At 40.3% G+C, this 23,369-nt stretch overlaps 1 protein-coding gene across 5 annotated transcripts in view; it reads right to left on the bottom strand.

Annotated features, from left to right (window-relative positions):
* ABCC4 (ATP binding cassette subfamily C member 4) overlaps positions 1-23,369 on the bottom strand; it is a 278,085-nt gene that overhangs the window by 62,064 nt on the left and 192,652 nt on the right. For all 5 annotated transcript variants that reach the window (XM_037800386.1, XM_037800387.1, XM_037800388.1 and 2 more), the window contains exons 22-25: positions 18,396-18,515; positions 17,099-17,209; positions 16,077-16,177; positions 14,830-15,021 (exon numbers count right to left, since the gene is read on the bottom strand). In XM_037800386.1, coding sequence (XP_037656314.1) covers positions 14,830-15,021; positions 16,077-16,177; positions 17,099-17,209; positions 18,396-18,515 — 524 coding nt within the window. The remainder of the gene's footprint in view (positions 1-14,829; positions 15,022-16,076; positions 16,178-17,098; positions 17,210-18,395; positions 18,516-23,369) is intronic.

Here is a 23,369-nt window from a genome sequence, read left to right as displayed (position 1 = left end):
TAAGTAAACAACTACCAACCAAGAAGTCTATATCCAGTTACACTGTATTTCAAAACGAGGGAGAGATTACGATATTCCCAAATAAACAAAAACTGAGGGAACTCATTATCACATTAGATCTGCCCTACATGCAATGCTAAAGGGAGTTCTTCATACCAAAAGGAAAGGACAATAGACAGTGGATCAAAGCAGCATAAAGAAATAAAACCTTCCAATAAAGGTAAACATATGAGTAATTATAAGTGCCAGTACTACTGTATTGAATTTTTTAGTATGTAACACCACTTCACACTTCTTACAGGTTCTAAAATACAAATGAATAAAAAGCAATGATAAGTCTATGGTTTTGGACATTAAATGCATGAAGTTATAATTTGTAACAACTATAACAAAAAGAGGGGGGAGGGCTATAGGAACAGTGTATATGTATGCTATTGAAGTTAAGTTGGTATCAAATCAACTGTGATTGCTATAGCCTTAGAATGCTAAATTTAAACCCCATGGAAACCACAGAAAATACATGAAAAATATTTTTCCTAAAGAAATGAGAAGGACTCAAAAATCAAATAAAACTGAAAGGATGCATTAACGGGAGAATTGAGGGAGAAAAAGATAAAAGATATACAAAGATCAAACAGTAAAATGGCAGAAGAAAGTCCTGCATTATCAATATTAACCTTAAATATAAATGGATTAAATTCTCCATTCAAAAGGCAGAGATTTGGAGAGTGGATAACAAAGCATGACCCAACTATGCTCTGTTTACAAGAGACTCACCTTAAATTCAAAGACAGAAGTAGGATGAAAGTGAAAGGATGGAAAATATATATATACCATGCAAATAGTAACCAAAAGAGAGCTGGGGTAGCTATACTGGTATCAGTCAAAAACTGTCATAAGGGACAGAGAATGTCACTATATACTGAAAATGGGGTCAATTTAACAAGACATAACAACTATATAGATGCAGATAGCAGTAGAGTCACAAAATATATGAAGCAATTACTGACAGATCTGAAGGGAGAAATAGATGGTTCTAATTAATAACAGAAGACTTCAACACACTACTTTCAATAATGAATAGAACTTCTAGAAAGAAGATAAATAAGGAAATAGAAGATTTGAATGATAGCGTAAACTAACTAGACCTAACAGAAATATAAAGAACAATCCACCAAACAGCCTCAGAATACACATTCTTTTCTAGTGCACATGAGTCATTCTCCAGGACAGACCAAATGTTAGGTCAAAACACAAGTCTCAATAAATTAAAAAACATTGAAATCATACAGTGCATCTTCTCTGACCACAATGGAATGAAGCTAGAAATCAATAACAGAGGGAGAACTAGAAAAATCACATATGGAAATTAAACATACTCTTAAACAACAAATAGATCAAAGGAGAAATCACAAGGGAAATTAGGAAATATCTTGAGGCAAATGAAATGAAAACACAACATACTAAAACTTATGGGAGGCAGCAAGGGGAGTACTGAGAGGGAAATTTATAGCAATAAATACTTAAATTATAAAAGAAGAGACTAAGTTCACAGTCAAGCTCTAGCAAAAGAAGAATAAAGTAAACCCAAAGTGATCAGAAGAAAGGAAATATCAAAGATTACAGTGGAGATAAATGAAACAGTAAAAACAAATTAGAATCAATAAAACCAAAATTGGTTCTTTGGCAAGATCAAAAATTGACAAACCATTGGCAAGACTGACCAAAAAAAAGAGAAAGGAAGCAAACAACTGAAACCAGAAATGAAAGGACGGCCATTACAACCAACCCCACAGAAATAAAAAAGGATTATAAGAGGAGACTATGAACAACTATACAACAATAAATTAGATAAACCTGGATGACATGGGCAAATTTCTGAGAAACACATAAACCACCTACATTGACTCAAGAAGAAACAGAAAATCTCAACAGACTAATAAAGAGTAAAGAAATTGAATCGGTAATCAAAAACCTGCCAACAAATAAAAGCCCAGGACCTGAAGGTGTCACTGGAGAATTTTACCCATCATTCCAGGAACAATTAACACCAATTCTGCTCAAAGTCGTCCAAAAAACTGAAGTGGAGGGAACACTCCTGAACTCATTCTATGAGGTCAACATCACCCTAATACCAAAGCTAGATAAAGGCACCACAAGAAAAGAAAATTATAGACCAATATCTCTTATTACTATAGATGCAAAAATCCTAAACAATATACTTGCAAACTGAACCCAACAGCATATTAAAAGAATTATACACCAGGATCAAGTGGGATTTATCCCAGATATGGAAGGGTGATTCAACATAATACCAATTCATGTAATACACCACATTAATAGAACAAAGAAAAAAAGAACCCTGATCATGTAAATTGATGCAGAAAGGGCATGTGATAAAATCCAACACTTTAAAAACACTTAAAACACTAGGAATAGAAGGAAATTTCCTCAACATGATAAAGGGCATACATGCAAAAACCATAGCTAACATACCCAACGGTGAAAGATGGAAAGGTTTCCCTCTAAGATAAGGCACAAGACAAGGATGCCCACTGTCACCACTGTTATTCAACATTCTATGGGAAGTTCTAGCCTGAGCAATTAGGCAAAAGAAGAAATAAAAACATCCAGATTGGAAAGGAAAAAGTAAAACTTTCTCAATTTGCAGATGACACGATCCTATATACAGAAAATTCTGAAATATCCTCAGCAAAGCTCTTAGAGCTAATATGTTAATTCAGCAAAGTGGCATGGTACAAGATCAACACGCAAAAATCAGTAGTGTACACTATTAATGAACATTCTGAAGAGAAAATCAAGAAAAAATTCCACTTACAATAGCAACAAAAAGAATCAAATATCTGGAAATAAATTTAACCAAGGATGTGAAGGACTTGTACTTGGAAAACTATAAAACACTACTAAAAGAATCAAAGAAGACCTAAATAAATGGAAGGATATTCTGTGTTCATGGACTAAATATTGTTAAGATGTTAATGCCACCCATAGCGTTTCACAGATTCCACACAATCCCAACCAAAACTCCAGCAGCCTTATTTGCAGAAATGGAAAAGCCAATCATCAAATTTATTTGGAAGGGTAAAGGGTTCTGAATAGCCAAAACACTTGAAAAAAGGAACAAAATTGGAGTACTCACACTTCCTGATTTTGAAACTTATTACAAAGCTTTTGTAATCAAAACAGCATGGTACTGACTCAAGGACAGACATATAAACCAATAGAATTGAATTGAGAATCCAGAAATCAAGCACACATCTATGCCCAACAGGTGTTTTTTTTTTTTACTTTAATTTTATTGAGATTGTTAACATACCATACAATTATCCAAAGATTCAAAGTGCATAATCTATTGCCCACGGTACCATCACACTGCTGTGCATCCATTACCACAATTATTTTTTTTTCAATTTTTAGAACATTTTCTTTATTCCAGAAAAGAAACAAAGACAAAAAAACAAAAACAAAAACAAAAAAAACCCCTCAAATCCTCCCATACCCCTAACCACCCCCACTCCATTTTTGACTCATAGTATTGGTATAGTATATTTGTTACTGTTGATGAAAGAATGTTAAAATACTACTAACTGTAGTATATAGTTTGCAACAGGTATATATTTTTTCCTATATGCCCCTCTATTATTAACTTCTAGTTATAGTATCATACATTTGTTCTAGTTCATGAGAGAGATTTCTAATATTTGTACAGTTAATCACGGACATTGTCCATCACACGATTCACTGTTTTATACATTCCCATCTTTTAACCACCAACTTTCCTTCTGGTGACATACATGACTCTAAGCTTCCCCTTTCCACCACCTTCACACACCTTTCAGCACTGTTAGTTATTTTCACAATAACGTGCTACCGTCACCTCTGTCCATTTCCAAACCTAGTTGAACATTCTGCTCATAATAAGCAACTCCTCCCTTCTTTAGCCTCATTCTATATCCTGGTAATTCATATTTCATGTCTATGAGTTTACATATTATAATTAGTTCATATCAGTGAGACCACACAATATGTATCCTTATCTGTTTGACTTACTTTACTCAGTATAGTGCCCTCAAGATTTCTTCATCACCCTGTTTTATGGCCACCTGGTTTCTGACACGGATGCCATGTCCGCTCAGTGGGGAAAGAACAGTCTCTTCAACAAATGGTGCTGGGAAAACTGGATATCCATATGCAAAAAAATTAAAGTGGCCCTCTACCTCACATCATATACAAAAATTTCCTCAAAATGGATCAAATACCTAAATATAAGTATCAAAACTATAAAACTCCTAGAAGGAAACACAGGGAACATTTTCAGGCCCTTGTGTTAGGCAATGTTTTTTTACACCAGAATCATGAGAAACAAAAGAAAAAAATAGATAAATGGGACATCATCAAAAATAAAAACGTTTGTGCACCAAAGGATTTCATCATGAAAGAAAAAAGACAACCTATATAGAATGGGAGAAAATATTTGGAACATATATTAACATATCTGATAAGAGTTTAATATCCAGAGTATATAAAGAATTGCTACACCTGAACAACAAAATGACAATCAATTAAAAAATGGGCAAAAGACTTGACTAAACATCACTCTAAAGAAGATATTCAAATGGCCAGAAAGCACATGAAAAGATGCTTAACATCATCAGTGGAAATCAAAACTACGAGATACCATTTCACGTCCACAAGAATGTCTATTATTTAAAAAATGGAAAATAAGATGTGTTGGAGAGGATGTGGAGAAATAAGAACACTTCATTCATGGTTGGAGGGAATGTAAGTGGGTATAGCTGATGTGGATAACAATTTGGCAGTTCCTCAGAAAGCTAAGTATAGAATTACCATACGACTCAGCAATCCCACCTCTAGGAATATACCCAAAAGAATTTCAAGCAGGGACTCAAAAAGACATTTGCAAACCAACATTCACAGCAATATTATCCACAATTGCCAAAAGGTGGAAGCAACTCAAGTGTCAATCAACAGATGATGGATGAACAAAATGTGGCATGTATACAACATGGAATATTATTCAGCTGTAAAGAGGAATGAAGTTCTGATACACGCAACAATATGGATGAACCTTAAAAATATCATGTTGAGTGAAATAAGTCAGACACAAAAGGAGAAATATTGTGTGATCTCACTGATACAAAATGTTTAGAATAAGCAAAATTCATAGAGTCAGAAACTAGAATACAGATTACCAGTGGCTAAGATGAGGGCAGGGAATGGGGAGTTAATGCTTAATTGGTACGGAGATTCTGTTTGGGGTGATGGAAATGTTTTGGTAATGAATGGTGGTGAAGGTAGCACAATGTTGTCAATACAACTAACACCAATGAACTGTATATTTGGATGTGGTTAAAAGAGGTGAGTTTAGGTTGTATACATGCTATCAGAAAAAAATTTAAAAAATAAACGTAGGACAGTGTTACATAGCATGTTATTGTGAATGTAATTAACGGCGCTGAATTATGTATGTGAATGTTGTTGAAGAGGGATGTTTTGGGTTGTGTATGTTACTAGAAAAAAACACAGTGAACCCTGTTGTGGACGATGGATGAGGATTAACAGTACAAGTATAAGAATGTTCTTCCATGAATTATAACTGTATGACACTAATACAAGGTGTTAATAATAGGGTGGTATATGGGAAAAATACACTAATGTAAACTATGGACTATAGTTAATAGTACTATTTTAATATTATTTCCTTGTAACAAAGGTACCACACTAATACAGTGTCAACTAGAAGGGTGAATATGGGAATGCTGCATTTTTTACAACTTCTCTAATTAACAAAAATTATGATTTTAAAAACCATTATGTTAAGTGAAAGAAACCAGACACAAAGTACTACATATTTATGATTCCATTTATATAAAATATAAATATAAATAAATCTATAGAGACAGAATTAGATTACAGGTTATAGAGAGCTGGGGAAAGATAGAGGGATTGAAAGGTGACTCCTAAAGAGTATGGGGTTTTTCTTTTTGGAGTAATGAAATTTTCTAAAACTGACAGTGGTTATGAACGCTCAACTCCGAATAAACTAAAAGCCACTGATTGTATACTTTGGATGGACTGTATAGTCTGTGAATATAACTCAATAAAACTGTAAAAAAACCACAACAAATGTAGGACAGTAAGTACATCACAGTGAATCCTAATGTTCTATGGACTACAGTTAATAGTATAATTGCAATAATACTGCTTAATCAAATTAATTTAACAAAGGTACCACTAAAGGAAAACCGCATGTGTCAGAAGGAGTATATGTGAACTGAATTTTCTGCATGATTTTTCTGTAAACTTACAACTTCTCTAATTTAAAAAATGCACATTGATATGAAGGTGTTAATTCACACACACACAAAAACAAAACACCAAAAACAAACAAACAAAAAAACTAACCAACAACTGTAGCCTCAAAGTCTTTCACAGGTTACACTGTGGTACCAACTGCCTGAGGAGAATATCACCAATATCAGTCATTTTAAAAAGACACTCTGAGGCTGGAGCTAAGATGATGGCATAGAGAGGTGTGGAAGACTATTAGTACCCCCCTGAAACAATTCATAAATGACCAAAAAACTAGTAAATAACCTGGAATAACTGCGGGGAGACAAACGTGACTGTCCACTCATCATCCACCAACCCGAACTGGGAGGAATGCCCAAGATCGCAGCATAAAATCTGTAAGTAAAAACTGCGGACCTGCACTGAGAGCCAAGAGCTGAGAGCCCTTCCCTCATGAAAGCCTCGCGGTGCTAGAGAGCAGCACTCTCTCAGCCCAGCTCCAACTGGGGTTTTAATGTAACTGCTCAATACAGACAGTGAATCTGCAACAAGCACACAGAGGCTTTTGGTGACAACTGACCTTGGGAGAGTCGGGGCACATATCTGTCTCAGGATGGGGAGCCCAGAGGATCGGGTGCTATCTCTAGCTGACAGGTGACTCTGGGAGCTTTCTCTCCCTTTCTCTCTCTGTGGAGAAAACCTCAGCCATTTTCAGCCCCCAGCGCTCTGCAGTAAAGACAGCCTCAGCCATTTTAAAATCAAAACACTCTGATCAGCAGAGTCAGAGAAACAAAGAACTTATTGATATGCAGATGACCTCTCTGGAGGGGGTATAGCTTCTCAAGAAGAAAGAGAGGGGCCCAGCTCTACTGCCTGCCTAACTGGAACCATACCCCAAAGCCTGGGGGAGGAGAGCCACGGGCCACACCCCCTTACACCAGCCAGTGACAGGCTAACAGGTGCACCTGCCAGGCAGAAAAGCACAGGTATGTCAGTCCTCTAAGAAAAACCATCAGGGAAACCGGATACTGAATATTTCCTCCTTCTGTGACCTGAGCCTGTTCCATCTGGGAAAACCCAACTGGGGTAGCCTAGGAGGTCAGATGCCTAGACAACAGAAAACTACAACCTACACTAAGAAAAACGAAGTTATGGCCCAGTCAAAGGAACAAATGTACACTTCAACTGAGATACAGGAATTTAAACAACTAATGCTAAATCAATTCAAAAAGTTTAGAGACGATTTCGCAAAAGAGATAGAAGCTGTAAAGAAAACACTGGACATACATAAGGCAGAAATCGGAAGTTCAAAAAAACAACTAGTAGAATCTATGGAAATGAAGGGCACAGCACAAAAGACACAGTGGAAACATACAACAGCAGATCTCAAGAGGCAGAAGAAAACACTAAGGAACTGGAGAACAAAACACCTGAAAGCCTACACGCAAAGAAGCAGATGGGAGAAAAGAATGAAAAAATATGAGCAACGTCTCTGGGAACTCAAGGATGAAACAAAGTACAAGGATGTACGTATCATTGGTGTTCCAGAAGGAGAAGACAAGGGAAAAGGGGCAGAGGCAATAATAGAGGAAATAATCAATGAAAATTTCCCATCTCTTATGAAAGACATAAAATTACAGATCCAAGAAGCACAGCATACCCCAAACAGAATAGATCTGAATAGGCCTACACCAAGACAGATTATCAAATGTCAAAGACAAAGAAAGAATCCTGAAAACAGCAAGAGAAAAGCAATCCATCATATATAAAGGAAGCTTAATAAGACTGTGGATTTCTCAGCAGAAAGCATGGAGGCAAGAAGGAAGTGGTGTGATATATTTAAGATACTGAAAGAGAAAAACCACCGACCAAGAATCCTATATCCAGCAAAGCTGTCCTTCAAATATGAGGGAGAGCTCAAAATAATTTCTGAAAAACAGACAATGAGAGACTTTGTGAACAAGACACCCGCCCTATAAAAAATACTAAAGGGAGCACTAAGGGTGATAGGTGAAGACAGGAATGCGTGGTTTGGAACACAATTTTGGGAGATGGCAGCATAGCAATGTAAGTACACTGAACAAAGGTAACTATGAATACGGTTGAGAGAGGAAGGTTGGGAGCATGTGTGTCACCAGAAGAAAGGAGGAAAAATAAAGACTGGGACTGTGTAACTTGGTGAAATCTAGAGTGTTCAACAATTGTGATAAAATGTACCAATATGTTCTTTTACGAGGGAGAACAAGCAAATGTCAACCTTGCATGGTGTTAAACATGGAGAGGCATTGGGGGAGGGATGCAATCAACATAAACTAGAGACTATAACTAACAGGGAAAAAAAAAAAAAAAAAAAGACATTCTGAGACAGTGTTCTTTCAGTTGGTTTGGAACTGCCTCTCTACATTTCCCCAACTAAGCTAAGCTGGCTCTCAGGACCACACCAACACATCAGACAGTTGCACTGTATTACCTTTTCATATGTGAAACTCAACCACAATCAATACTAAAGCCTCACTTAAAACAGCTGCTCCTTCTGATTTCCCCATTTCAATTTCATCACTCACAGGCTCTAAACTTTCACCTTATTGATAGCCTGGTGCCAAGCCCTGAAGATGCTATTTCTGGGTTGTCTTTTGACTCAATCCCTCAATCTAATTCCCACAGCCACCACCAAGTGCAAGACTGTATTAGCCTTTAAACACACACTAATCATCAGGTCAAATGAATTTGGAAAGTAATAAATACCAGCCACAATCCCATCACTCTTATAGAACCTCTCTTAACTTGTGGTGCATTTTCTTTCTGGGTGTGTGTGTGTGTGTGTGTGTGTGTGTGTGTGTGTGTGTGTACGTACATGTGTTCCTGAAGAAATAATCCCATATATTTAAACAAAATAGGATCAATGTGAACATACTGCAATCTACTTTCACTTAATAGTTCATAAAATATTTATTTTGATGGTCATATGATATTATAGTACATATGATACTTTATTTAACCAGTCCTCTCTTTGTGGCTATTTCTAGTCTCTTGCTAGTAGAAATAACACTGTTAAACACCCTTGATGCTAAATCTTTGCAAACAACCTTAATTATTTCCTTAAAAATTGGGAAAAAAAAAATAAAAATAAAAATTGGAAAAAAAATTAAAAAAAAAATCAGGTGTGGGATTGCTGAGAAACAGGTATGAACATTTTTAGGAGGCTGTTAAGTACTGCCAAACCACCCTGCAGAAATACGGTGCCGATTCACGCTCCCACTCATTTCCTGGCACATTCACACGCCCGGGTGTTATAGCTTTGTTTTAATTGACATTAGCTTGATTCTCAAAAGTGAAACTACCTTCCCCATTATGTCTTGCCGGGTACAGCACAACTCCTGGCTTCCTGCCTCCCGTGTCCTCCCCCTATAATCCACGTGCACTCACCTCTCACATCAAACTTCCCCAGGACAGCTCTGCACCTGGCTCTCCCCACTCCACAGAACTGTCCCAACTTTCCTTTCCATGCTTCACCTCCAGGAGTCTGCTTCCTTGGGATTATCAGGCAGTTGTGAGGATTAAGTGTGAAAATGTATGCTACATAGGTAGTAGTTTATGCATTATATACTCAGTAGCAGGTTGAATGGTGGCCCCCCAAAATGTACGTCCTTGAGCTAAGCCCTGGAACCTGTGAATTTTACCTCACTTGGAAAAAGGGCCTTTGCAGATGCAATTAAGTTAAAGTTCTTGGGATGAGATCATCATGGATTATCTGGGTGAGCCCTAAGTCCAGGGACAAGGGCCCTTCTCGTCCAGGGACAGGAGAAGAGCAGAGGAAGGCGAAGAGAAGACTGAGGCAGACTGGAGAGATGAAGCCACAAGCCAGGAAGGCCTGCAGCCACCAGAAGCTACGAGAGTCAGGGAAAGGTCTCCCCAGAGCCTCTGGAGGGCTGTAGCCCTGCCAACACCTTGACTTTGGACTTTCGGCCTCCACAGCTGTGAGAGAATAAATTCCTGGTGTTGCAAGCCACCCAGGTTGCGGGAGTTTGTTACAGCAGCCCTAGGAAACTCATACACCCAGGATACCCCGTAGGTACCCGATTCCTCACTCCTCGTGAATCCTGGGGTCCGCGGATACACGTTGTGCCTTTGCTTACGCCAGTCTCTCTACCCAGATTGCTTTCTCTTGCATTTCCACCAGTTGACAGCTTAATCACATGTCACAGAGCCTGTTTCAGATGCTTAATTCCCTGAAAATATCCACCTATCCCCTCGGGCAGACTTCTCCCACCCCTAAATGATGTCATAGAAACATTTTTTAGATGCTTACGAAAAAGGGCTAAGTCTCTTTCTGGCACCATTCTAACTTATTTAAGAGCCATTTATAGACTGCCTTGTTTCTTCTGCTAGATTGTATGTTTTGACAGCAGGATCCGTATTGGGTTCACCTTTGTATTACCTGTGGTGTCTGGTACAAAATAGACATTTCGTAGGGAGTTGAGGGGTTTAAGGCTGATTGTTCATTCAGGTATAAGGGAAGCTGGGCAGAGAAGAGGACGTGGCAGGTGAATCCTATAATCATAAAAACAATAGCAAATGGCCAGTCCCTTGTTTTCATGGGGAAGACAATAATTTATGCAGTATAAGTAGTTAAATTCATTTTGCAGCCTATGATAATGACAACTATCTTTTAGCAAGCATTTACTTTGTGCTAGTTTCTGCTAGGTACTTTACAGGTCTCATATCATGTAAGTTACACAACAACCTTAGAGGTTGGGTCCTATTGGTTTCATTTTTCAAAAAAGAAGAGTGGAGCTTGGTAAGATTAATTAACCTGTCTGAAGCAAGAGAGCTCATAAGGGGCAGAACAGAACTCAAACCAGGTCCGTGTACCTCTGCAGACTGCCTACTTATGTAGTGACAGGGGTGAGAACTGGCTGAAAAGTCACTTCAATGGGGCCACACACTTATTCCCTCTGTTCACCTATAAGGGAGAACCTGGGGAGAGGTGAAGTTAAGGTTAAAGAAACAGGCTTACCATATAGATCCTAGTGCTAGACACTTAATGCACAATATGGGATGCAGGTGAGTTGTATGGGGCACGACACCAGACATTTTGGAGCAAAGAGGGTGTCTGTAGCCAGGTGGGCTACAAATGTCAGCAGCACAGCCAGGACCGGGAGAGAAACCTGCAGCTAAGTGGCCACAAGGTGTCCAGGGAATGGGCCAGACAGACCTGGTACCCTGCTTGGCAGTGACACCAATTTTTGATCCCGTGAAATGGTGGTGAAAGGGCCTCAAATATACTGCTAAGCTTGGTGGGCTCTGATTCCGGGCAGGGCCTGTGGTGAAAAACCTTTAGGACCCTGCAGGAGGCTGGTATAGGAAAAGAGACTGATATTGGAGATGGATGGAGTAGGATGAAACTGCCCATGATAGAGGACAGAGTCTACTGAAAAAGTGCAAATAAATGCAGAAAACTCAGAATAACACAGAACATAAATGATAATGAAAATTCACGATTTTAAAAATATAAAGGTAAGACAATGTGTAGAATGGTAAGTGGCACAGGGCTTTGTAGTCAGGTTCAGACAGAGGGGCTGGGATAATTCATTGGCTCAATTTCAAATTGCCAAAGGAAGTTTCTGGGTAAACATAGGTTTTCAGTCATCAGAAACTGCTTGTGGGAGACAGATGACTTAGAGTGCTGTTAGGAGACCACCGATCTCCGGGGATCTCCCTCAAATGCAATTCTGATTCAGGAGGTCTGGGTGGGGACTGAGGTTCTGCATTTCTAACAAGCTCCCTGATGTGCTGCTGCTGGTTCAGAAACCAGTTTCTGACCAGCAAAGAATGAGAAAGCTAGAAGGGGAAGTGGGACAATCTGGGCATGAGGGAGGGGTTCTAAGAGAATATGTAAAAAAGGAGCAAATGTAGGAAACTAATATTTTTGCACATTATAGCAAGGTCTAATACACATCTGTAAAAACGTATTATCCAAGTAATAGCTCTGAGCAAAAAAAAAAAAAAATCACACACACACACACACACATACACACACACACACATACCCCAACACTAAAATCAATCTACCTCTAGAGCTGGAAAATGCTTTAAAATGGCCCAGTACTCTCTAAAATGATGAAATCAACCACGAAATCATCTAAATGAAAAATGCAGCCGGAGTTTAAAATCTAACCAGGAAGCCTAGGGTAGTATTTGTTTCATTTTGGTCTTTATTTTTATTTGCTATTTCTTCCATGAATTAGAAATCTGTTTAGTTATCTATTACATTTTCATATTTATTGTAACTTCCTGGAATCTGGGCAGCAGAGGAAACAATTTAAAGAAAATAAAACACCATTTCTGCTGTGTTGGCAGAGTCCTACGTCCTGCCCTGCGACAGTGCCTCTCTCAATCAAATGCAACACTAAAGGGGTGTCCTGGGATAATGGGAGCTGGGACAGGCAGATGAAGAGGGAACCTGAGAGATGCACAAGCAGAGTGAAATTATTTCATGACTACGCTGCCTGCATACAATTTCTAAATACATAAATGGAGCCAAATATGGCACTGTGAGTGGACCAAAAACAAACCAAAGTCAAGTTGTTGTAATTATAATAACCCAGTCTTCAAATTCAATCTACCCTCAATCATGTTAGAATTGCAGTTAATCCTAAAATTTGGCGGTTTTAAGACTGAAGAATACAAATCCGGAGATATATTTTCTAAGTTTTACAACAGGGTTTCTTAGCTAACTCATGTTTTATTGTTTTACGGGAAAGTTAAGATGTATGCAAATTAAAAGAAGTGTTTACAACGTAAAATCTGATAAATGCCTTGTCTGGGAGTAAACAAGGAAGGAAACGAGAAAGACATTACTTTCCTTAAGAGCTGCAGTTAATGTTTTCCCTATACAGCAGTCCTCAGTTTCTTCTCAACCTCCAAGGAAGCTGTGGAAATAATTAGGATCTTGCTTTTACCAAATGACTTACTAAAGCTGCTGCCTGGGTATCATTTGGGCATTAAGTGGTACATTTATTCTTTCACGTCACCAGGGTATCATTCATTAAAGTATGCTATAGTCCACTAAATGGACCTCTGATAGGAGTTTAAAAGAGCAGCTGTAAGTAGATTAAGCTGTAAGTAGATGTAAGTAGATTAATATTTACATCTAGATAACAGGTTGCTTACAGGAGGCATGTTTTACTGTATGTGTGTTTTTGTTACTGGCTTCTTCACACCTGCACATTACTCACTCTCACAGCAAACAATCACTCAGCACCCACTACGTGCCACACAGCAGGCCACTTTCTGGGAGCAAAGATGAATATGAGGTGCTCCCTGACCTTTAGAAGCCTCAGGGTTGTGTGGATTCAGACCTGCAATTACAATCATGACATAAAAGCTCTGTTAAAGGAACATATGAGATGATACAGAGACAGAGGCATCAGAACTGCCTCTCAACAGACAATGGAAGGAAATGGGAAGTGAAGTGGGGGTGAGGGGCAGCATGTACCTCATGGGGAGCAAGGGAGCACTTGATGTTTCTGAAAGAACAGAGAGCACCCTGACTCCAGGGGTTATGAGCATGTTAGGGGCCAAGGCTGGACAAGCAGGCAGACAGAGAGCACCCTACTGCCTTGTCTGTTCTGGGTCCATCCCTCCAAGAGCCTGCTGAGTAGCAGCCAAGGGCCCCCATCCTGTTAAGAACATTGCTGGCTGACTTAGACTTGGCAGAATCAGCTCACGCACTTCTTGGCCATCTCCCACGTGCATCATCCTTTGCCCCTGTTGGCGTTCCTATAATTGATGTTGCCCTAGTCTCTGGGTCTCTGGTCTGCGATCCCTGACTGGGTCATGGATTCTGGTGGCCAACAGCTGGTCAGGCAGCTTCTGCTGGAGTGGACAGGGGGCCTCGCTGCATTCCAGCAGGCAGCTCGCACAGGTCAGAAGCTGTCAAGGAGCCACGTGAGGATCGAAGTTGTGTTTTAGAAAAAACAAAAGACGGTTTGGGAGTAGGAGGGCAGGGAATGGGTTAGAGAAGGGTAAGGCTTGGGAAAAGGTCCAAGGACAGGGGAGGAGGCCTTGAATGGAAGCTGCAGCAGTGGAGAGAACGGAAAGGATTTGAGAAATGTAAAGATGTAAGAATTGATAGGAACTAGATGTTGGGGGGTTAGTGACAAGGAGCAGGGAAGAGCCAGGGTTGATTTAAAAGATATAGGCATGACTGATTAGATGTCAAATCTATTTTCCCATGTAAGGTTAATAAATGCCAGCTCTGGGACATAGGACCCACCAACCACTGTGAAAACAGCTTACAACCGTGAGGAAAGAAATGTTGATAACCACATTCCATAGTTAGTTTCCAAGAAAGAATTTTCTGTAGTACAACCTGCCTAATCTGTATCCACAGAGGAGAAAGTCTCCTTGAAACCTTCACCAGGAAGCCAACGAGTAGGAGCAGTGTTCAGTCTTGAGGTGGAATTTTAAAGAGGCAAGAGGGTTCAAACAAACCTTTTCTCTTGATTTAATGAGTGCCGTCAGGTGCTTCAATACCAGAGGTCCGTCTAAACTGTACGTGAAGTTAACATTATCAAAGACAATAACTCCTTCGTGGGGCCAGGCTGGCGGTGGGCGCTTCTGACATTCCCAAGGGGCTTCTTTCTCAAGGTTTGTATATTCGATCACCCTTTCCACTGAAATCATCTGAAAGAGAGATGACATCCACATAGGTTAGAAATGGAGGTTGACATTTATGGATTTTAAGAAAATGTATATGAAATTTACGTCATTTATACACAGTTGGTTAAGAATAACTCAGGTCTTATATCCTCAGAGGAGAGAAGCAGGAGATTGTTGAAGATTTTGATTATTTACAGGTTGCTCATCATCCTACAACATTTTCATTATGGTTGCATCCTTCAGTGTTATATTAAAACTAAAGCAGATGAATGAATGCTAAGATTTTATGTATCCACTTTTTTCATCTCAAAAAAAGGAAGAGGATTTTGTAAAAGAAAAACATATGGTCACCAGTCAACACTCTTTTGCAACACACATAATAGTTAAACTGGATAGTTAACTGGATGTTCAAAGGTCATTTTAATGATTAGTCATTTTCTCCTTTATTAGAAGAGTGAAATGGAAAGATTTCAGTTTCACTGTTTTTCTCTCTTTAGTAGAAGGTGCTAATACTCAAAAGAGGAGATAATTTACACATTGACTAATCCCTCCCAAACAACCAGAAACGGACACCTTTGACTGGCACATCGCAATGGTGGGCTTGCCGTACCAGAAAGGAACAACTGCCAGTTCAAGCCCTCCTGCCTTCTGTACATCACATAGACGAATAAATGCCAAAATGGGGGAGGGGAGACCCTAATAATTACAACAACTGCAAAATACTGAGTTTTACCAGGAATGAGGAATTACCTATTAAAAAACAAAAATAATCAGGCCTCTAAGAAATTAGCTTATATCCTCTCTAGTATTTCAGAACCTCCCTCCTACAGAGACATTTATTATATTTTGAAGACAGCTTGTGATGACTATAAACCTGCTGACATAGCATACATAAGACTGAGGAAAAAATGTATATATTTTATTTTACATTAACTTTAAACAGATGGAGGAAGGATCTGAAAAACTCTGTTAGCTATGATGTAAAAATAACAGCTTTAATATTTTACATAAGAATTGCTTTTATGCCATTTAATGGCAGGAAGACTTGAAAAGACTAAGCATGTTAAGATAAACATTACCATATTCTCAACTTCGGCGCTTTGTCTAACGCACCACTGGAACATCCCCATGAGTGTGAGGGCGTAGGACAAAGCCAGGCCAACCTGCCCAGCATCCAAAGCTAAATAGGAGGAAAAGGGGAATAAAGTCAGTCCAGTTTTCCTAGCCCCGAGTCTGATTTCATCTGTCACTTTACCAAGAGGACCCCTTTATAATGTTTAAACAATTTGCATTTACATGATAGTAGCTGCACTTTTAATATCTGTTGTTGAGACCAATCAATGAAAAAAGCCACCCTGAATCTGGAAAGACTATTACAAGAATTTATTAATCCCAACAGGACAGACATACATTTGAAAAACAGTAGAACATATGTGAGGAATAATGTCATTATTCATTCATTCAGCATTACGGTTTCAAGGACCATTACATAATTCCACTTTCTACATCCAATACAACCACCAGGTGGAAATCACTAAAAATAAGGCAATGTGTTCTAATAGCCAATATTTCTGAATCTAAAATCGTACTCGCATCATGTTACTAAGGAATAACAGGGATGGTGAACTCATGCCATCTGTGCCAACACTTGCTCATCTGGTACCACGTGGCAGTGATGATGGTGCTCGTTTCCTGTGGAGAACTGTTCTCAACCTAGTGCACCTGGAAACTACCACCATATGTCAGTGTAGCCTCTAAAGCGGAAACCATCCCTGGACAAAATGCTTACTAGTAAACTTGGTTCTCTCCGCTCAACCACTAGACACCACCAGGAACGTTCAGAGCCTCAGCTTGCTACGTTGGTGTGGCCTCAATCCATTCAAAGAAAGATAACAGGAACCCATCGGGATTAAAACAATTCCCCTAAATGGGCCACACTGCTGAATCATATTCAACTGGATACACCTTAAACACCTTAATACAATAATTCACTAGAACCAAACAGTATATTAGACAAGGTGGCAAGAGTCTAACTTAACAACTGTGAACGCCACTATAAATTGTAATCATACTATGAATAGTTATTCACATCTGTACTTACTGTTGGCCAGAATCAGGGACCCAAAGGTAACGCTGATGACAAAGATGGCACAGATGGCATCCAGACGCACAGCGAACCATCGGGAAGTAGTCAAAAACAAGAACCAAGCCTCTGGATTTAGGAACCAAAAGAAGCATAATGAATAGGCAGAAACACTGTATTAGCTGCATCAAACATGGAAGAGAATTTTGCTCAGTTGAGTGATCAAAAGCTTTACACAGAGTTGGGGAGCAATGCAGCAGCTGGTGCAGAGTTGCACACCCAAGGAACCCCAAGAGTCCGGAAGACTCAGTGATATAAGACAATATATGGTGCACATATGAAACAGTGCGGTGGCTTTGTGGGAAGCATGCAGAGACATGTTCAACTCAGAGTTTATAAACAGAAATACAGATGATAATAAAAAACATGGAAAAATGGTCTAAATCCATTTTTTGTAGAGCTGGGTCTCAATATGAAGCTCACCCTCTCACAACATTAAAAGACCCGTTCTCCAATAGCAGAAAGCACAGCTCCTGATTTGTTTTCAGCACCTCCCATACTTACTACAGGGCCTCACTCCATGGATATTCCTTGGGAGTCTGTATCTAAATAGCCATCTTGTTAAATGGACTGTATTTTCAAAGGTCCACATTATCTTTGAAATGCAATAAAGATTGGAAAGATAGGCCAGATTTTATAGATTTAGAGGAAATTCTGAACTTTCTCAAAGGAAGAAAACTTCACTGAGAGAAAGAATAACACATCAAGTGGTTGGCAACTCAGAAAATCAGGAAACTGATTTCCCTGGTCACTTCTGCCACATGGCTTGCTCTAAAGTGAAGGCTGGAAAACTAGAGCTGGTGGGCCAAGAACAGCCCACCTGTTTTATAAATAAAGTTTTATTAGAACACAGCCATGCCCATTGGCTTGTTTTATCTCCGCCTGTATTTACACTACAACGGCAGAGGTGAGTGTTTTCATCAGATGGTATGGCCCACAGAGTCTAAAATATTTATTATCTGACCTTTTATGAAAAAAAAGGTTGCTGACCTTTGGTATAAAGGAACAGAAAGCTACAGGGCACAGTGACGGAAGAAACACACAAGCCAGTCAGGGGAAGAAAAGCAGCGGTTTGACTGGGAAACAAAGTAAGTGCAAAGAGGATTCACCGAGTAGTCAAATCCAAGGGGAAGGGGCAACGAAGGGAGATGTGCGAAGGGAAGGACATGGGGCCGGCCCCAGGGAGAGAAACCCTCAAGTCTGAGAAGGTAGCATGTCATTCATGCTGTGCAACAGTTTCCCGAGACTTACAGACCTGAATGTAAATCCTGGTGTGCATCAAACAGTTCCTGAAACCTCTCTTCAGCCTTGTATGCCCGGATGGTCCAGAGTCCCTGAAGAGAGGAGGATAAGTGGGAGAACACTGGACTTCGTGCTGGGGAAACAGACAAACGGGAAACAGAAAGCTCAGTAAGGCCAATGCAAGGAGATCAGCTGCCTCCCAGGAAGAAACGTTCCCAGCAGCTTGTGGGAGAGAGACGGCAGCCCTTCAGGAGCAGACCCTCCAGTCCACCCTCAAACTCCTGGTCAATCCACACTGCACCTTAACGGCCTGGAACGGAAAGTCTCTGTTTGAACTCTTTGACTCAGTTCAAATCCAGTTATATTTTCTCTGCTCTTTTCCGAGCTCCCACTCAAACATGACCTTCTCCCTATATCATTCCCTGACATCACTCCGGGCAGAAATACTGTTCAGTAATTTTTTTTTTTTATTAGAGAAGTAGGTTTACCAAAAAATCATGCATAAAATAGAGTTCCCACATTAGTATGGTATGTTCACTAACTTTTGAGCTAGTAGCAATTTTTAAATTATTCTCTGTTAGGGTACTTACCACACCTAATTATAATTAGTTATTTACCTATCTGTCTCCACCTTAGATTTTTAATTTCTTGAGGGCAGGGATCCCTGTATCCCAGTAACTTGAAGAGAGCCTGGCACACAATAGGTGCTCAACAACTAAACCGGATGGCGGCTTTATGATCTCCCTGTCTCGTGTGGAATTTTCCTTGGGCCACCCTTGTGTGAACAGTATCCTGATGGGTCACCAGGCACCTGGGGTACTGCACTGCCCTTGTGCCCAGGGGACCTTCCCAGCCAAGACGCCTTTGAACAGTCTTGAATTCAGCTCCAGGAGCCTGATGGCTGCTTTTGCGGCTGCCCTGCTGGACCCCTGTCCTGTCTTTCAGAGGTCCCTGCAGCATGTGACACTGCTCTCACATCTTCAGAATCTGACCACAGCCTCAAGAGCATCGTCACCTTTACAGAATCCAGAATGGCAAATTCTTTTATGCTTAACTTCATTTTAGTTTGGCGCCTGATGTGACACAACTGTTGGTTTCTCTGCCATCTTCTCTGAGCACACTGGATTGGTACAAAGACCTGGGTACAGTTCCCGCACACCGGGCAGAGCGTGAGCCAAGCTGCCAGGCAGGCACGACTGCCTCAGTTTTCATTCTCCACTGTGAATGAGGCTGGAAACACCTACTGTCAGAGGCATGGGCACACTGTGGGTATGTGATCCTGTACGCTGTCTTTAACGTTCTTGTCAGAATGTCACAAAAAATAATTTGTGCTTTATAAGGAAATCTTGATTTTATTACTGTTACATGTATCTTCTAGTGGAGCCCTGTTAGTAAAATGTGGGTGGTTGGGAGAAGTTAAGATAATTTACCTTATGGGAAGCTACATATTATATAAAATGCCAGGGTATGCGTGTGTGTGTGCTTTCTCCATGATTCTTCTATAACAGACCATCTGCTCTGGATGTTAACCTCTTTTAAAAAAATATTATCTTTATTACAAGGAAAATATATAATAAATTAAAATTATATATATAAATTTATGATTATGTATAAATTTATAATAAAAATTATGGTAGAAAGAAAGGGAAGAAACTCAAACATGTCTTCAGGGGCTGACTCCTTAGTACAGCATCAGAATGTCTAGGTGGGTGACAGGTGAGCTCAATATTGAGGTCCTTACCTGCACGTGGGCACTGTATGTGTGGGGTAGGTGCTAGGGGTCCAAATGTGCAGAGACACAGAACCCCTTTTAAGAAGCTTACAGTTTACAGTTCTATAAGAAAGGAGCAGGCTTCCAAACACAAGACATTGCAGGAGACGGAGAAGGAAGAAAGCCTGGGGGCTGGGGGCACGTGGGCCCACTGACCAGCTGCTCGGCCTTGGGGCTCTTTCCTGACGAGGGTATCTGACTAGAGACGTTTACCTTTAGGGGCCCTCACCTCTAATACTGCTTTAAGAAACAAAACCTTCCCCAAACCCCCATTTGCCAACCAGGACCGTTCTACTGTTTCCCCTTGTATCTAGTTCAGGCAAAGAACCTTAAGCAATCCTGTGGTGGTTTAGACTGTCCAGTTGTAGGTCTGTGATCTCACTCTAACATCCACACTCTTTACTCTCTTCATTATATTGATAACCTTTTAATTTTTATTTATTTGAACTTCCCTTAGCTTTGCACTCTTAATGGGCAATAAAAGTGTAGAGGACTGAAATAAGGACTCCAAATAAGGCTGGAGGTTCTATCCAGAGTACAGGCCTTTGCTGTACATTCCAGAAGACGTCCCCACATGCCCCAGATATCAGTCAATCTGTAAGAAGGGTGCTCACAGATATAATCCAGGAGAACACAGACCTTATTACCCTATCAGGAGAGGGCTAAGAGCCCAGCTTCAGACAGCTCAGGGATATCACTACACCTAGAGCAAAGCAGTGTTGTGACATAAATGCTGTTTCATAATAGGTGATGCTCACAAGAAGGAAGGAGATGTGGCAGTTAACCCAGGCAGAGCTCCTGAATGAAATTCGTTGGCCTGGTCATCCTCCTTGCTTCCCTTATTAGGAAATTAAAGTAGCAGTGATCTCTGGAAGGGATTTAGGGCAGGGTCCACATTAGAAATTAAGTGATGATCCCAGCCTTGAACCCCAGGGAACCCTGGGATCAAGCCATCTGCTTTACCTCATACCCAAGAGTTTCAGAGGTATGGCAGGAATCATTTGAAACATGATCTGTTTCTTCCACACCCCCATTTAGGCTGAGGAGGATGTGAGTATGGGTTATCTGGAAGGTCTGCAAAGAAAATTAACTAGTATAGAGGGAAAGGATGTGTCAAGGCTCTGCAATTAGCTTGCCCAGTGTAATAACCTTTTTCTCTGAAAGATTCAGTTGGCTGTAACTGAAGTAGGCCTAGAGAACAGTGATGGCATTAGTCAGCAGCTGGAGACAAATGTAACCCTACTTTTCACAGGACAGACAGCTGTGTGTCCACAGGACCCTTTGGGACATACCCCGCAATGACCGCATATCTTATCTGGAAAGGAGCAGGGCAGTGAACTACACGTAAAGACCCTGATCTGACAGCCTTGCTGCAGATTATCACTAATTCCATGTCAGACCTTTTTGTTATTATCGTTGTTTTGGATTCCCTGGGTTCAAGGTCCTATGCTTTTGGAAGGGACCAGCAAGAGCTTTACAAGATTTACCTCCAGCAATCCTCACAAAGACCTGACGGGCAAGTATTATTACCCTCCTGACAGAGGGCAAAACAGACTTGAGGTATTAAAGACACTGCCCAAGGTCAAGTAGTTAACCCAAGTAAGTGGAAGAGTTGGGTGTGAGACCCAAGTCTTTCCTATTCGCCAGTCTGTGCTTTGAACCACAGCCACGGTTTTGGAGGGAGAATAAGCATGGGGTCAGAGATTCCCATTTTTCTCCAGACTTTGTAGCCTGTGTTTAGAGAACTCTAGGATTTTTCTTACCCAATACTGCACATCTTCCTAAGTACCTTAAGTTGAACAAAATCCCTGGGAGTCTGGCACATGAATTCTCTAAAACAGCAGATTTTAGAATCAATGGGCTGAAAACACGTGTCACCTGTGTTAATACTGCCCTAGCCAATGCCCTTGGCAGACATTGCTAATGGATCACAGCACTCCCACAGCCAGGATTTGGATATGGCTTCATAATTGAGGCACTGCCAACTCAATAGCATTGGCTGGTGAAATGCCACTAAATGACTGACCATTGCTAAGTCCGTATTTTGATCACTACTGTGATCAACTGCTGATTTCTCATCTGATTGCTTAAATGTTAGCCTAAGTTCCAGAGGTAGCTGGGCTGTATGATCTGAAAGTAAACCTCAAGACGTTAGCAGTCCTTCAAATGGATTTATGCCTTCTTGCCACAGCAATCAGACCTCTTTGTTTTTGCTGATGACTCTAGCAGAGGCCTCAAGAAGTACCCACCATCAATTATTGCTTAGAGAAAACACTGGAATTTGATCCATCACCCAGATGGAGAGCGATACACAGTTCCAATCGACTGGCAACTACTCTTGGTTATCTGGTGGCATGGTGGGGGGTGGGCGGAGGGTGCTATCTGTAAAACTCATTGTCACAGCCAACTGGGTTCAGGAAAACCCCAATATTTCATCAGAGCCATGCCAAAGTTCTCAGAATCTCCAGGCCAAAAATGCCTCATGCTTTATGGAATGCTCTGGCCTTGAAGGGAGTGCTATCCAAACACCGAGAAAATTCTACACGGCTTCTCGGGAAAAGCCTCAGAAGCCCCCTTCTTTCTACTTCTATTGGATGGGAAATGACCAGTGCCTCAGACAAAAATCTAAGTGAAGGTGATCCTTCTGGAATAACCTTCCTTGAATAAACCTGAAGCCTCCTTTGTAACAAGACTGTAGAATAACTACATTTCAGAAGTCTCCTCAAGTTATAAAATGACTGAAACTCGGTTTTCTATACAAAAGACTGCTTGGGCTCAGTGATATGCAAAAAAGAGAATCTCCCAGGAATGCTAATTATTTATTCCTCTGCCTTCTCCAAGTCCTATTAACATTGTATTAAGTCATATAAGCAGAATGCTACATATATCTGACTCTACTGCTATGTGTCCTTGTTGAAACACCTTCCCAAACTAGACATCACAGTGGTTTAGCTGGTTCTGTTGGTGATTAAAAAATTTAAGTTTATTATTTAAAAAGTGACACATACGTGTCACAACAAAAACTCTTTTGTCATTATGAACTTACGTTTTTCTACCTAGCAGATACTGAGAATGATAGGACTCAATATGTTTCTCTTCTTGGCCTGGCTTCCAGAAAGCTGAGTTGGTGCTCATTTGCAATAACTATTCATAGTTGAGGTTTTCTGATACAAATAGTTTCCTTCTTTACTTTTCGCCTACCATCTTTATACCTGT

This window comes from Choloepus didactylus, chromosome 12 (genome assembly GCF_015220235.1).
Source record: "Choloepus didactylus isolate mChoDid1 chromosome 12, mChoDid1.pri, whole genome shotgun sequence".
In the NCBI taxonomy this organism is placed as follows: Eukaryota; Metazoa; Chordata; class Mammalia; order Pilosa; family Megalonychidae; genus Choloepus; species Choloepus didactylus.
This window is presented reverse-complemented; position numbering and strand designations above follow the sequence as displayed.